The sequence below is a fragment of the Mustela putorius genome, unplaced genomic scaffold (genome assembly GCF_011764305.1).
Source record: "Mustela putorius furo isolate JIRA1106 unplaced genomic scaffold, ASM1176430v1.1 tig00000585_pilon_pilon_pilon, whole genome shotgun sequence".
In the NCBI taxonomy this organism is placed as follows: domain Eukaryota; kingdom Metazoa; phylum Chordata; class Mammalia; order Carnivora; family Mustelidae; genus Mustela; species Mustela putorius.
This window is the reverse complement of record NW_025421424.1, coordinates 8,885,094-8,901,977: the sequence shown is the minus strand read 5'-3', so window position 1 is coordinate 8,901,977 and position 16,884 is coordinate 8,885,094. Positions and strand designations below refer to the sequence as shown.

The 16,884-nt window shown below is 39.9% G+C and overlaps 2 protein-coding genes across 3 annotated transcripts in view; one reads left to right on the top strand and one right to left on the bottom strand.

The window, feature by feature from the left end:
* CTTNBP2NL (CTTNBP2 N-terminal like) overlaps positions 1-16,884 on the top strand; it is a 49,148-nt gene that overhangs the window by 27,144 nt on the left and 5,120 nt on the right. For both annotated transcript variants that reach the window (XM_004769793.3, XM_004769792.3), the window contains 2 exons: positions 12,696-12,926; positions 16,330-16,437. In XM_004769793.3, the coding sequence (XP_004769850.1) occupies positions 12,696-12,926; positions 16,330-16,437 (339 nt within the window). The remainder of the gene's footprint in view (positions 1-12,695; positions 12,927-16,329; positions 16,438-16,884) is intronic.
* ST7L (suppression of tumorigenicity 7 like) overlaps positions 12,453-16,884 on the bottom strand; it is a 119,742-nt gene continuing 115,310 nt past the window's right edge. The window contains exon 15 of the mRNA XM_004769784.3: positions 12,453-13,023. Within this exon, the coding sequence (XP_004769841.1) occupies positions 13,009-13,023 (15 nt within the window). The 3' untranslated portion in view covers positions 12,453-13,008. The remainder of the gene's footprint in view (positions 13,024-16,884) is intronic.

Below are 16,884 nucleotides of genomic sequence, written 5' to 3'. Positions count from 1 at the left end.
ACAGGAATTTATCAATTCCTGCTGCTAAGTATCACAGAAAATAGAGATTTTCATCTCTTTTATGTCTGATATTTCTCTTTTGCAATAAATGTAAGCAAGCCCCACGAGGGATGAATGCTTCATCTTGTTCAGCCCTGCATCCTGAATGGCTAGAACCTCCAAAGTTCTTGCAGAAGTATTTGTCATGTGAGGGAATAAGTTCAGGCCTTTGGGGTCTAAGTTGAATGTATTCAAGGCCCAAAATAGATTGCCTCTTATTAATCATATTTTTGAGAAGAGAGGCTTCACTATAGTTAATACAGTTTCATAACTTTTACTGTTGATAATTCCTAGTCGGTGACATTATTTACATTTCACCCTGCACTAAGGAGGAACAGTTTGTTCTTCAGACGGGAAATCATTGCTTGTGTTTGTTTCCATATTTGTCATAAAGGATACCAAATAATTGGGATTGGTACCTTTGTTCACTATGCCTGTGTCTTCATCTAAAAAAAATGAAAGACGGGCAGGCCTGGGTGGCTTGGTGGGTTAAGGCCTCTGCCTTCAGCTCAGGTCATGATCCCAGGATCATGATCCAGCCCCCAAATAGGGCTCTCTGCTCAGCGGGGAGCCTGCTTCCCCCCTCCTCTCTGCCTGCCTCTCTGTCTACTTCTGATCTCTGTCAAATAAATAAATAAAATCTTTTTTTAAAAAAGAAAGTGAAAGAAAACCATATTTTAGTGGTTTTTAAAAAAATGTATTATTTATTTATTTATTTATTTATTTATTTATTTATTTATTTGCGAGAGCAGGAGTAGACACAGGATAGCAGCAGAGGAAGAGGGAGAAGCAGGCTCCTCACTGAGCAGGGAGTAGGGAGCCTGATGATAACCCAGGGTCCCGAGACCATGACCTGACCCAAAGGCAGACACAGCTGACTGAACTACCGAGGAACCCCCATATTTTAGTTTTCAGCTGGCATTTTACCTCGGGGTCCCTATCTGTCAGATTGGAATGTGGTCATCTGCATTCCCTGACTGATCAACAATGGGAGCTTTGTAAGCCTCACTGAAAATTGTATATTATCTTTTTTTAAAGAGTACAGTATTGCTTGTCTTTCCTTATGTATCTTTCCTTAAATATATCCAAAAATACTGTTGCCCAGATACTGCAACTAAGGGCCTCCGTGGGCATCTGTCTAAATTATACATGTCCTCTCTCTTAATCTTTCAGAACTTGTTATCTCCCATTTCATCAGTGGGTTTTTGCTTTTGGCTCCCACCAAATCTTCCTCATATCCCCCTTTCTCTGGTTGCTTTCCAAATTGTTCACTTTTCCCTTTGAAATCCTTTCTTTTCCCTTTAAAACCTTTTTTTCCTGGGACAAGTAATGATCTCCAGGAGGCCAAGAAGCCTTTAGGGAAGAGGCTGAGACAGACAGACAGGTTTAGAATAGAGCCACTGGTGCTGTTTCTTTGGGGATTGAAATGGTCAAGGTTATCCCATTCTTGTCCTTGTTGACATTAAAGTTTCCTAAAGGTATTGCTACCCTTTAAAGTAAAAAGGAAGCACTCTTTTATCTCCAAGCAATGATAACTTCCTGTGCCATTCATCCTCTAATCTCCTCAATACACTTTTATTATGGAGATAAAAGCAGTGTGGGGGGGTGGGATTATTTGGGATTAGTAGTAGCAGGGGTCAATTTGAGCAGGGTGGGTTTCACCATACCTGTATTTATCCAGTACCTTCTTGTAGTGATAAACATTGCCAGTTCACATTTAATAAATTTTCATGAAATACCCACAATGCACTTATAGCCCACCTTTCTCTTCACGGTCTTGGCTGCTTTACTCCTCTTCCTCTTCTGTTCTCCAAAGAAAAATCATCCTGCCCTACTTTGAGTCCCCAGTTTCCGTGTATGACGGCTGGTTCAAACTGAATAGCTAGCTGCCCCCTTCTTCGTGAGTCCTCAGTGAGTCAACAGAGGTTGCCACCTTTCCAGCCTCGGACTTGTGACAGAGGGCTTGTGCTCTCTCTCAGCATGTCATAATATATACTCTGTTTTACCTTCTCTCATCAGCGGGTAGAATTAGCACAGTCCCTGCTTCTGTTTGCCTGCCCTCGCACCTTGCTCTCCCTGTGGCTTGAGAGCCACACAAGTCCCCTTTCAACCCCCACAAAACTTCTTAGCCCTGTTGCTCACTAAACTCCTCAGTGTGAACACTTTCTACTCCTGAGTCTTGCTAATAAGGACCCTCTTCCCATGACCTTACCACTGAGCAGCTGGTTTCTTGCACGCTGCCTTGTAGTATGACTGCATGCGTCATTTAAGAATCTTGCCTTGAAAAAAACGCTTAGAGTTAAAACTCATCCCACAATCATACAGCTCCCTCCATAGGATCCCCTAACTAGAGGAAGAGGAAGATACCTTTTCAGTCTTATTAATGAGCTCTTTTTAACTATTTTAGCTTTGAAGTTAGTTTCTGCACTGCTAATACATGGAGTTAAAGAGGCTGAGCACACTTCTAAGAAAGAAGTTTTTCAAGTTCACAGTTGCTTAAAGGATCACACGCAGGTTATAGTCTGTGGTCGGGGTCTCCCTGTGCCATACTTCAGAGACGGTTTTTGGATTATATGCCTGCCCGGCTCAACCTCCTGGTGTTTCCTGTGATTGGATTATATGCCTGCCCGGCTCAACCTCCTGGTGTTTCCTGTGATTCATTATATCGCTGATAGTCCCATTTATCTGCCAGAACCCGCCCACTTCCAGGGTTGGCCTTTTCCTTCCTATTCTGAGTGTAAGGTCTGAGTCTTAGAAAGTCCTGATCAAATAAATTGTACTTGGTGTTCCTCTAAACATTAATGATACTGTTTAGAAAACATTTAAACAGCAGAGGCAGCTTGTTTATTTCTGCTCTTAGGTCTTGAACTTGTCTGGCATATTTTAAGCCCCTTAAGAGCAGAAGACTACATCTTACTTAGTTAAGCCTATATCCCCATTATCATTGCCCATATCACTCAGTATCTGTAGTACCCCACAAACATTAAATGGTCAATAAAGGCATTCAAAACACGTGTCCTTGTGAATCAGCCATGTGTCCAGGAAATTTTCCCAAACCTCTCCAGTGCTGTGTTTGGTTGTCTAACCCTGATAACACGGAGATTTTTTTTTTGTTAACATTCTTATGTATTTGTTGTTAGGCCAAACATCTTGTGGCTTGTAGACATTTATAACATTCATTAGTTTAAAATAAAACAACAATACTGATTACTTTATCACTTCTTTTAGAATTTATTTATGATAGCTTAAGCTGTTTAAAATCATAGATTCAGGAGTCAGACTAATTGGTTCTTCATTCTATTTTAGTGTTTTTCATACTTTTTAGATAGAGACACAGAGTAAAAATAGACTGTATTGTGACCCAGGGGACATACATGCAGACACACAACTATATTCTTAGGTCAGAAGAAAAGTCTCGAAACACGACTCACAATATTCAGTATTCTGTAATGTTTTCTGTTCTCTTTCATTTTTAAGCCACTGAGAGAGACCTACTAAATTGAAATTAATTCCTATAAAGTCCTGGGAAATATCTGTGTAAATAGTATTCATTGAGCTAACGTATTCAGTACTTCTGTACCATTAACAGTACTTCTGCTACTTAACTGGCTTTGTGGGAAAGTCACATGTTAATGTTTAGTTTCTTCTATAAAATGGAGGTATAATTGATGTCTACGTCCAGAGCTATGTCGTTTAGGATTAGATTAGATGTGCCCCCTGCCTGGCAGGTAATAAGCACTACAATATCTGCACCTGCTTCATTGTTTAATTGTTATTAAAATCACATTGATTCCAGTGTCCCGTATTTCTGAAACACTGTATATAAGGAATACATTTCATATAACTTCGTTTTCCCTTTAACTCTCAGTATGTATTTTTATATTTTTGAACTAGAGATATAATTTAGTTATAGTGGAGTGCACACAGCTTAAGTGTTGATAACACAGATCAGTAAGTTTTGACAAATGCACCCATCCATTTGACCTCCATCCCCATCAAGATATAAACAGCCCCATCACAACCAAAAAGTCATCTTGGGTCCCTTTCTAGTACCTTGTTCGCCTACACCCAGAGGCAACCGTTGCTCTAATTTTTCTACCATAAAACTGTGGTGATCATTTCCAGTGTGGGACTGTTATGAAAAAAACTTTAGACAATTGTTGTTTATGTCTTTTTGTGGATTTATGTTTTCGTTTCTTTTGGATAAGTACTTAGCTGGAGGTAGGCATTTTCTAACTCTATGATTAATTTCCAGTTTATTTCCAAAGTGGATATACCGTACTCCCCGCAGCAATGTGGTGAGTGTTCTAGTTGCTCCAAATCCTTTCCAACATTTGATGTTGTCAGTCTTTAAGTTTAGCCTTTCTAGTGGCTTTCTAGTGTTATCTTCTCATTGTTTTAATTTACAGCTCTTTGATCACTAATGAGTTGAGCACTTTTTTATGTGCTTTTTGGCCATTCCTATATTATCTTCATGTCTGTGATCCATCCCTGTTTTTTGTGTGTGGTATGAGGTTGATGTCAACTCTCATTATAGTCTCCTGGATAAAAGAGGTTAGGATCTAATGTACCATTAAAATTATACTTTATAATTCTTAATTAATGTTCATTAATTTGTTTAGTACTTATTGAATCTCTTTGCACATTTTCTTTCCCAACTCAAAAAATTATTTATGGAGACCCCAGTCCAGATTGTATATGTAATTTGTTTCAACCACACACATAAACCCACCTCCAAAATAAAACAGAACAAAGACAACAACACTGAATACATTTATTTCAATTTCATTAGGAGTTTTCATAAGGCTTTTTGGAATTTGAATGTTGAAGCAGCTATATTAAGCTGTTTACCCATTTTTTTTTTTAAGTTTTTGTTTAGATTTTAGTTAAGATACAGTGGAGTATTGGTTTCAGGAGTAGAATTTAGTGATTCATCACTTACATACAACATCCAGTGCTCATCATAACAAGTGCCCTCCTTAATGCCCATCACCTGCTAGCCCATCCCCCACCCACCTCCCTCCATCCACCCTCAGTTTGTTTTCTGTAGTTAAGAGTCTCTGATGGCTTGTTTCCCTCTGTCCTTCTTTTACTCCCTTCCCATGTATTCATCTGCTGTTTCTTAAATTCCAGATATGAGTGAAATCATATGGTATTTGTCTTTCTCTGAATGACTGATTTTGTTTAGCATGATACATTCTAGCTCCATCCACACTGTTGTGAATGGCAAGACTTCTTTCTTTTTGATGGCTGAGTAATATTCCTGTGTGTGTGTGTGTGTGTGTGTGTGTGTGTGTGTGTTGTGTTTTGTGTACATATACACACCACATCTTTATCCATTCCATCAGCGTCACAGGAGTTCCTAAAATTTGGAGTTTTGAAACCCAGTCCTACACCTGAGATGAAACAGCTCAAACACAGGCAAAGAGAAGGCAGAGTTCTGACAAAAGCCAGGGACACAAGAGTGGTGATTGATTGCTCTTCTGTGGGGGCTTCCTGAGGAGTGGAGGATGTGAACTTTCAGCTCCAGGGCTAGACTGGGGCAAGGAGGGGGCAAGGTAGATGGGGTCAGGGTGCTGCCATATTCCTCCCCCAATCTGTGCTGAAAGCCTGCATCCTGGAGGCCCATCTCCACTAGGGCAAGTCCACCTTGGACTCAGCACAACAGGCCCCTGGGAGACCAGCACAAACACCTCGTCCACACCAAGTCTACCGATTATAGAGTGCTGCAAAGCTTCAGCTCTAGAGGAAATGGGATCTAGCTTCCTTTTATACCCATATTCTTAGTCTATCAACAAGCAGCATTCTAGCTGGAAATATCACACTTACAGCTATTTGTACTAAACTTACCATTTTTAGTCTTCAAAAGAATTTAGTGCACTTTAGTCAAATAATAACAAATGGTCATTTGTCCTTATGTAAATAATTGGTTTTATAAACAGCAGCAGCTGCAAACTGACTCCAAAGGGAATCTTTGAAACTCTTTCTACTTTAAAGTCAGTTTGCTAAATGTATAAATTAATATTACCTTAAGTGATTGTATTAAATAAATCCTAGATTTTGTTAATGGCAAAATGAAATATTGACCTCACTAAAAATGATGAGAGTTAGGAGAGGCTGAAACATCAGGAAAGAGCTGGAAAGTGAACATCCGTTAAATGCCTTAGGCTTAAGTGGAAATATAGGATATAGGAAGAAGAAAGATGTATGAGAAGTGCTTTTTCCTTTGCCTCATTACAATCTGGGCAGGAAGAAAAAAAGACAGAAAACTGGGAAATGTTTAATCATAATGCAGGAGATAAATACCAAATGATGGTATTACATAAAATATCACATAGCAGTTCAGGATTATTTGCTAAAGAAAATACTGTTATCAGTATTTCTTATCAGTTATACAGGTTCCCAGTATATTTTTAGTAATTTGTATTACTTTGGAGTTATCTGTTGATTGATTAATTTCATTTGCTTTTAATGAAGATTTCCTGGCTCAGTCCAATTTTAGAGACTCTTAAATATCCAGGAATAGGTTTAGTCATAGGGTCTAAAATAAAAGGAAAACCTATCCTCTACACTTGGTTACTGAAAAATTAATTCCTCTTTATAGTACATAACAATGTACCAGGTACTTATAGGAAACATTTTTTATTACTCATTTAATTTTGTAAAACAAACCTGTAGGTGGGTCATTAACCTTCATTTTACGTATGAGGGATCTGAGGTACAGAGAAATTAAGGGAATTGCTGAGAGTATACAGATAGAAAGTCGTAGAGCCCAGATACAAACCAGTTCTGGTAGGCTCCAGAGCCAAAAATTATTAAAAAAAAAATAAATGTTTATGGGGCGCCTGGGTGGCTCAGTGGGTTAAGCCGCTGCCTTCGGCTCAGGTCATGATCTCAGGGTCCTGGGATCGAGTCCCGCATCGGGCTCTCTGCTCAGCAGGGAGCCTGCTTCCCTCTCTCTCTCTGCCTGCCTCTCCGACTACTTGTGATTTCTCTCTGTCAAATAATAAATAAAATCTTTTAAAAAAAAATAAATAAAAAATAAATGTTTAGAAAGTATATTAAAGAAAATAAATGTATAGATTTGAAAAAAAATAGCATTTATGGTTAAGGGGAAAGAGCACTGGATTTTCAATAATATATTAGAAGTATTTTTTTTAAGATTTTATTTATTTATCTGACACAGAGAGAGATCACAAGTAGGCAGAGAGGCAGGCAGAGAGAGAGAGGGGGAAGCAGACTCCTTGCTGAGCAGAGAACCAGATGCAGGGCTCGATCCCAGGACCCTGAGATCATGACCTGAGCCAAAGACAGAGGCCCACCCACTGAGCCACTCAGGCACTCCCAGAAGTATTTTTTAAATCATAAAAATTTTCATGTCGAATTTTGTACCCTTTTCCAAAAGTAAAGGTTTAATTCAAACATGGCTAAATCCTCTCTTATCAATATTGTCAAATACTGAAATCCAGTTTTCTCTGAGCAAGTCAAAGGCACTTTCAGAACAGAGGGTGTACTTGTAATGTTCTTGCATCTTTATCCAGAACAGTCACTTTATTTCCAGTTACGGTTCATCAGGGACTCCAGAGTATAAATTAGTTGAGGATTAGTAGATTCAACTTGTGTGTGAAAAGGATAGTTTTTAACATGCTTTTGGTGCTGTATTAGTTAAAACCATCCTGGAATCATGTTCTCTGGTCTTTCTGGTCTCTGTCATAAAGATACTCAGCTATTTTTAAAGGCACAAAGTTTGTATTGCTGATTATTGTTAAAAGTATCACTTCAGGATTGGCAACCGATTGCAAAGATATATCCTTATCCAGTTAGGGTACCAGCCTGAGTCTTAAAAATAAAACTTGTACTTGAATGTAAACCCCCAGTTAAGTGGGCCTTAAACAGGGAAAAAACATAAGGATAGGTACACACACTATTACTATAATAGGATTTTATCATACTATACTATATATAGAAATATATTGCACTGCTTTTATGTATTATACTATTTATGTATATTGTCATATGTGACATATCTAATAGTATAAATTGCATTGGAGAGGGGAGAGGAGGTTACTGTTTCATATTTCTTTTTGAAGTTTGTCATAGCAAAGCTGAAAATTTTGGAGAGCAAGCATGACAGACTCCCAAGAATTATACAGTTTTATTTTAAGCTTTCAGTAGTGGTGGTGTTTCATTCAGCCTGTGACAGGAAAAGTGAGTAATAGATGACTCGTGTGTTTTGTCTGCTGTAGCAATACCCTTTATCAGTGAATCTGTCTAACCAGCCAGTTATATTCCTGTTGTCTGAAATTAAAGACCATGATGTTTTCTGACATTGTAGAAATTTCTGTTCAGTTAAAATACGTTGTCAGTGAAGTGAAAATAATGAAATCGCAAGAAGTTGATTGATTTTAGCTGTATTACTGAATTCCTCCCTTCAGAAGTCAAATTTGGATCACTTAAAATTTCTTACAAAATAGTTCATACACCATTAAAGTATTAAAATTCAGCCTTAACAGTTTTTAGTGTTTAATAGGGATTTGGTCTCTAAGTTTGACTTGAGATGTAAACAGTAGTGGTAGCATATCTAGTCGCTCATCTTGTGGCAGCCAGCCTTCAAGATGGCCCCCAATGACCCCACCTGCTGATAGTCACACCTTTGTGTAGGCCCCTCCCACATTTGCCAGGGTTGGTCTGTGTCTCCAATAGAATACATCAGAAGTGATGGTATGTCACTTCTGAAATTAAGTTATAATATAAAAGACACTGGAATGCCCATCTTGGTGTCAGTCTCTGTCTCTGCCTCTCCCTCCCTCTCACTCACTCCCCCATCCCTCTCTCTTCCTGTCTCCCACCCTCTCCCCGCCCTCTCTCTTTCTCTCTCTCTCTCCTTCTGTCATGTCACCTGCTCTGTGGGAAGCCAGCACAAGCAAGGAACCAAAGCCTATGCCAGCATCCCCGTAAGGTGGGAGATGGATGCACCAGCCCCAGTTGTATCTTCAGATAACCACAGCCCTGGGCAAGGGCTCCGCTTCAGCCTCATGAAACAGAGTCAGAACCACCCAGTTCAACCCCGCCCAGATTCCTGACCCTCAGAAACTGTATGAGATAAGGAAGGGTTTATTGTTTGCGCTGCTGTATTTGAGAGTGACTTATATAGGACTAGATAACCAATCCACACCTCCACCAATGTTCTTTTCATTCTTCAGTTCTTAACGTCTATTTTAGTTGTCCTTACTTGTTCTGTGAAACCTGTCATCCATACAGTCCACCCGACTGAGGCATTAAGTTGACTGAAAAATACCATATTCCATCTCCCATTTTCCAATTCAGTGTTTAGTTATAGTAAATGCAGACTTTGAATTCACTTTCCCCATATCTGGGCCCCATATTTGAATGTACTTTAAAGAATTGTTTTGTGACAAGGAGCCTTTTTTAGATTATTCCACAGATTCTTTTCATTTATGTGCAAAACCACCAATTTTGTATAACTTGCAATTACTATGCAAGTGATTATGGAATTACTATGAAGTACTTCAAGAGAAAACAGACAGCTTAACAACTGTTCTCAGAGAAGTCTGAGACCTCACCAGAGAAGCTCATCTATTACTCGTAACTCAGTGATGGTTATTAATTATACAGGATAATAACAGTGTGGGTTTTAAAAAGTCATGCTTTTAAGTATTAGTTAACTATATACTCCAGCCTGAGAGACAGCTTCTCAGCAGATGTGTCAAGGTCATGAATTTACACTCCCAGCTCCTGCACTCCCATCCCACGTCCCCCCTTGCTGTTCTGAAAAGAAAGCTGTAGAAATACTCAGGTTTCTGTGTTCCTTTCTGCCCTACCAAACCAATTTCAGTACCGAAAATCATTCCTTTACCATTGCTAACCAGACCAGAATGGTAATCATGAATAAAACAATGTGAGAGTAAGAAAAGTAGAATTTCAACTTTCTGAAGAGTCTTTTTTCCTCTTGCTTCCTTTGTCTAAGCATTTTTCTGAATTTGGATTTGCCTTTAGGACGTAAATAGCTACAGACAGTTTCTTTCATCACATCCTGGATTGTCAATCTCGAGTTTTTATACCTGAACTTAAAGAAACAGATGTTCTTGGTGAAAGGAAAATATTGATGAGTCCCTGTTGTCTGACACTATTCCTTTTAAAAGTCTAAATCAAAACTAGCTTTTTCTGTTTTACTCCTGCCATGATTTTAAAAAACAATAAAAATAGCCAATTCAGGAATTGGTCTTGTGTTTCTCTATCCTAAAATGGAATAGAGACTATTTTGAAATTTTACTGAGGATTTTCTTTTTAATTGGGAGCTGAGAAAATAGGAGTCTGTCTTGGATTCTGTCTTTCACATCCTTACCTCTTTAATTCTCATGCTTACACAGAGACACACAGACACGCACATACACACACACTTATAGTAAGCTCAGGAAGATGGTTATCTTAAGATGGCAACTTAAAGGAACAAATCGATTTGGTTCTTCATAATTCCAGTATACCAATAATGCCATCTTTTAAGATGGTTATAGAGGGGCACATGGGTGGCTCAGTGGGTTAAAGCCTCTGCCGTTGGCTCAGGTCATGATCTCAGGGTCCTGGGATGGAGCCCTGCATCGGGCTCTGCTCAGCAGGGAACCTGTTTCCTCCCACTCTCTGCCTGCCTCTCTGCCTACTGTGATATCTGTCTGTCAAATAAATAAATAAAATCTTTTTTTAAAAAAATGGTTGTAGTTAGGGACACCTTGCTGGCTCGGTCAAAGGAACTGCAACTCTTGATCTCAGAGTCGTGAGTTCCAGCCCCATGTTGGGTGTAGTTAAAAAAAAATAAAATCTTTAAAAGATTTTTAATCGTTGTAGTTAAGCCAGAAGTAAAACCCCAGGGCTTCTAACTCTGCTTTGAACATTTGCCAGTTGACACCAATGTATATTTATAGCATAAAGCTAAGTGATTCCTAGGTCTTGAACTTGGACAGTCTAATGAAGGAAGCATTGTGTTTTCAGGACTGAAACATACTTCTGTGTTAAAGCCCATGTTTGCTTTATTGTCTTGAGAGGTTTTTTTGTTTTTGTTTTTGCTTTGTTTTTTAAGCATAGCCATTGAATTGTAAATTTCCCTTTCTTTTCAAATGGCTTCCTCTTTGTGGATGATACTTAGCTCCCCCAACAAAAAAAAAAAAAAGAAGAAGAAGAAGAAAACCTAGATTTTGATGTAATACTTTTTTAAAAAGTGATAAATGACAGTAGTTTTCATTACTAGATATCATATCAAAGCGTAAATCATACAGTACTTTGCTGTGGTTTTTGAGAAAGTTTCTTCAATGCTGTATTAACACTTCATTTTTTTTTCATTGTAAAATGTCTCAGGAACCTTTGTAATGTCTGTGTAGGAAAGTACTCGTTACTGTCACCCTGTTCGCCTGCATGTAATATATGATGTTCTTACAAAGTAGTACTTCAAGTCCTTCGTAGCAGACCTGAAAGAATAGGGAAGGAAGTCAAAGAATCTCTTTCCACTCCCTTCCTGATCCTTGCATCCAGTGTGGCCCCAAGCCCTAAAGCAGACTCTGATACCAGCCCGCATTCCCTGCTCACCTTCTGTCTCATCCCTGAAGCCCACCGAGCCCTGAAAGGGACAGAAAGATGGCAGGTAGCCCCAAACAGACTAAAAAAGGGGTGGAATTTGGCAGCAGGTAGAAGGGATTTTTGTCTGCACCTCTGGCTGTGAGTGACCTGGTCTTCTTGATCCACCAATAACTGAGTCACGTTCTGCATGTTCAGATCACAAATAGTTGTAAAATATAATGTGAAAACACGTTTAACATTCTTTACTTATATACAACTGCCTTGTTACATCCCTAAATATGTAAACTTGTAAAATTCTCATGTTTACCATATTTTAGAAATGCAAATGCCATAACAGAAGGAAAGGATAAGGTATTCCTGCTGGCAGTCACCAGCATTCATAAGCAGAGGCAGTAAGCATGGTGCTTAAGGACAAAGACATAGAGCCTGACTGCCTGGTTTTAAATCCTGGTTCTGACCACCTGTTACTTGACCACTTTATCATAGTTTTCTCATCTGCAAGTTGAGCATGATAGCACTACCTTAGAGGCTTATAAAATTTAAGTAAGTTAGGGGCACCTGGGTGGCTCAGTGGGTAAAAGCTTCTGCCTTCAGTTCAGGTCATGATCCTGGTGTCCTGGTATGGAGCCCAACATCGGGCTCTCTGCTCGGCAGGGAGCCTGATTCCCCACCATCCCCCCTCCGCCTGCCTCTCTGTCTACTTGTGATCTCTGTCAAATAAATAAATAAAATCTTTAAAATAAGAAAAAAAAGGTTATATTCCTAAAGATATAACCACATAAAGAAACTTAAAAAAATTTTAAGTAAGTTAATGCGAATATAAATGCTTGTAACAGTGTTTAATGCATAGTTGGCTCTACATAAGACTTTGTCCTCACTGATGTTACTATACTGTGCCCCCTTTCTGGTGTTGCTTCTCCATTAAGATGGCCTGATCAGCAATCAGATTTGTAGTTGGCAGATTCCGTTCATACTCACACTGCCGTCTTTACCATATAACTCCTAGCAAATCCCCGGCCACAGTAGTTTTAAAAAGCAAAATGCTCATTTTTTTCCCTCTTTCCCAGGCCCAACACAGAGATACATTCATTGAAGAACGCTACGGGAAATACAACATCAGTGATCCTTTAATGGCTCTACAGAGAGACTTCGAGACGCTGAAGGAGAAGAATGATGGCGACAAGCAGCCAGTCTGCACAAACCCACTCTCCGTCCTGAAGGTGGTGATGAAGCAGTGTAAGAACATGCAGGAGCGCATGCTGTCGCAGCTGGCGGCCGCCGAAAGCAGGCACCGCAAAGTACGTTCACCCACCTGACTCGTGTTTCGTGGACCTGCACAGACACCTGCTGGGCAACGCCCAATCCCGTTCCCACAGTACTTCAGTCGGGGGTCTCCTAGAGCCAAGAGTTCAGGAAGAAAATGCGAGTTATGCAGAATGTTAAATTTAGGGACTATGCCAGGCATGTTATTTACGACGGCATTCCTTCCTGATAGGACACTCTAAAACACTTGCTCTGTCCTTTCAGCTCTTGAGCATCTAAACTTTGTCAACAGACTGGGGTTTGACCAAGCTCTCAGCTGAACAGAGTGTTCCCTGTGTGCTTCCCTAAGTGACAAATAGCAAGATTAACAGGTATTTGGGGAATCCTGTACAAGAGAGAGAGAATTTACCTGATTATAAACATGCAAGCCAATGGATTGTTTTTCTGTGTCTCTAGTTTTGGGATTCATTGCATTTTACTTCTCCTAAAACCATAAACAGTCCCGAGCATTGTTTATCTTAAAGCTCTTCTATCGTATTAGGAAAGTGTAAGGGGGGGTTGTGTGTGTGTGTGTGTGTCTGTCTGCATGGGCGCACACGCGCGCATCATGCACACATGCACCTGTTTGGCTCCTCTTACAGACCCTAGTTAGGAAGGCAAACCTGTGCTTTCCTCTGTCTCATCTTATTGGATTTCTAGTGCTTGTGATTTTATTCCCCGACCTGATTTACCACTCAGATTTGGCCTGTAAAAGATGCTTGGCTAGAATCTACATTTTCTAAAACTATTGGTTTAGATTTATACCAGCAAGGGAGACATCAACACATTTAGTAGGAAGCATTTTATTCTGAAAAATTGGGTCAGCAGTTGCAAACTGATGAACTTTAGCTTGCTTTTATGATGACTTGCATTAGAGAATCTGCTTAAAATGCACCTTCAGATTGCTCAGGCATAGGTCTTGCCCATCATTTTTCTCATTCTTCCCAGGGTCCAAGTGAAAGGCCAGGGTGGAGATTTTTAATCGTGGATGGGCCTCAGATGTTCCATGATTCCCCAGAAAATACACAGAATGCCAAAAGTCCATACGTTTTTATAGAATGTGAATTTTTCCCCCTATCTGTAATTGAATTCTCAGAGTTGTCCAAGACCCAGCAGAGTTTAACCATTGGTCTAGAATGAAGGAATCTAAAAGACATTTATGCCCAATTTAAAATGTGTCAGGTCCGTGTTAGTTGCCTAAATTTGGGGGCCTTTTACATAATCCTCTAAGAAAGTCTTCACAGCATGGTTTGCTCGGCCTTTTAACCCCTTCATCCATGAAGCAGCTGAAGGGTTGACCAGCTGTCATGCCCATGAAAATTGTAGTACTGGGATAATTTGTGGCTCTTGGTGTTTAGGAGAGGAAGAAATTAAAAATAATTCAAAATTCTTTAATACTATATTTCAATGTAAGATTCTTTGAGCGTTAAATATTTTTAAACCAACTTCCTATCTGTAAGTGTTTTTATCAAAGTAAAACCCTGACCTTGTTACGAATCATACAGTACCTAGAGGCTTATAATTAGGGTGCTTATTGTCCTAGTTTGCCCAAGAGAGTCCCAGGTGACGTCTGTCGCCTCGGCATAGTCATTAAGAATACCTCCTTTGACTCTCAGAAGTGCTGTGGTTTGAGTGGTAAATTACACGCTTACCCTGCTTATTATGAAACAGAGTTCCCTCGTCCACCTCTCCCCCTTCCCTCTTCCCCGTAGTCAAAGACCAGACCATTTATTTGGGTAGCTAAATTCCATATTTCTAAGTGGTATATTATTCCCACACATGTCCATTCTTGACACCTGTCTTGCTTCCTGTCATTAGAGATACGGATTTACTTTACAGCCTGCCTCCCATTCCGCCCTACCACCTTCCTGAAACCAACACAGCCCCCTTCCCTCACCCTCCTTCTCTGCTATTCCCAGATCCTCAGCCTGCCGCATTCTGTTTCTTCTGAGGATAAACATTTGCCTTGTTCCTGGGCAGTGGATACCTAACATTTTATGTACGGGAATCAGGTGGAGGAGACAGATAACCTTCTAGAAAATAGACATTTTGATTCAGTGGCCTTGTTTCCTACCCCACATCTCACCTCTCCCCTGTAGCACCTGCCATTTCCAGGTTCCATATCTCTTTGGGGCCCTGCAGGGCAAAACGGCTTCTTCCCCCATACCAAAATAGCCACCGCTCCTCCTGCCTCCTGCCCTCTTTAGATGTTACTAACATTTCTTGTGTGCTACAATTTCTGTCTTTGCGGGTTTTTATCTTTTCATTCCATTTCTGTAATTTTAGAGGGCTATCCAAAAGGAGAGATGATTGACCATCATTAGCCAAAATTGTTTTTCAGTTAAATTGTAAAGTTAAGGTTTGGGGTTTTTTAGTTTAGTTTTGTTTTTTTTAGAATTTTATTAAGTAATCTCTATACCCAACGTGGAGCTCAAACTCAGAACCTCGAGATCAAGAGTCCCATGCTCTAATGACTCAGCCCATCAGACGCCCCAAGTTAGGCTTTTTTTTTTTTTAAACCAGAAGGAAGAACACCAAGATGTTTTCATTTTTGTTGAATGAAAACATTTTGGGTTTCATGTCCCAAAAACTTTTCCTCTCTCCATATAAGAAGATTCTTAGTGTAGAGAAATGCTGAGAAATGGTCATTGGGAGGACAGTGCTCTGCCTTAGAGGTCTGGGCCAAGGTATCTGGGAAGCAGGGGCAGAAGCTGCTAAGAAAGCCCTGGTCTTTCAGCATCTTGTGCAGTATCTATAGATGGGATTATGTGGGAAATGTCCCTTTAAATGTGGACAGTATTAGCCTTCAAATTGGGCTTAATTCTTTGGTGCCAGGATAAGTGGATTGGGGTGACAGATGAGTTAAAAGGCCTTCTGAAAAAATCTCCACGTAGGATCCCAAGTGTTGAGGCTTTTTACGTGCAGGCTGAGCTCAAGAATCTCCACCTGTCTGCTAACTCTACACAAAATGCATATTGCTGACTAAGTGGGGCACAGAGATTTGAGCTGGGGAGGAAGATCTTGGCGTTCAGCTCTCGGTGGTCCTATCTTGCTGCATCCCCTCCCCCCAAACCCTAGTCTTAGCAAAAGGCCTGTGGTTGCTGGACCTATTAGTTCTCGGAAACCTTCTCAATCCCTAGAGCTCATTAGTTGCCCTCCTCTGCTTACTTGCCATTTTGTATCTCCAATAAAGCATCGATCTTACTGTTTTCTGGCACGTAGCTTGCATATCTTTCACCCTGCTAGATAATGTGATCCTGGATGGCCCTGATGAGGGTGGATGGATTGATCTCTGGAACTATCTTAGGTGCTTAGATAGGTGCTTAGTATTTAATTGTGTTGTATTATAAGTGTGTTTTCTTGATATTTGGAATTTTTGTTTCTTTAATTCTTTTAAAGGTGATCCTGGACCTTGAGGAAGAAAGGCAGAGGCATGCGCAAGACACAGCTGAAGGAGATGATGTCACCTACATGCTGGAGAAAGAGAGAGAGCGGCTGACTCAGCAGGTAGTGACGGTGCTCACAGCACCACGTGGCAGAAGCAGCATTTCTCAAACATTGTTCTGCAGGGTGTAAATTAGTGTTACTCAGCAACAAAGGGCTTTGTGGTCAGATAAATCTGGGAATTACTGGATTAAACAAAGTTAAATAGGTTTCTAATTTCTTAGACCTTTTAGTACAGAAAAGTGCATTGTGAGTCTTCAGAACAAGATGGTATTCTGAGTTTAGCAAATCTATTTTCATAGAGTCTTTTTTTTTTTTTACATAACTCACTCACTGTGGGACTGTCATCATGTAGCACATACTTTGGAAACACTAGCTTCGAACTCACTTAGGAATCCAGAAACAAATACATTTTACATCACAACCCAGCGTACAGGCATACACAAACACGTGTGTGCCTGAAACAAAAATCCCGTGAAATTATATATAACCCTTACTGCCATTCATTTT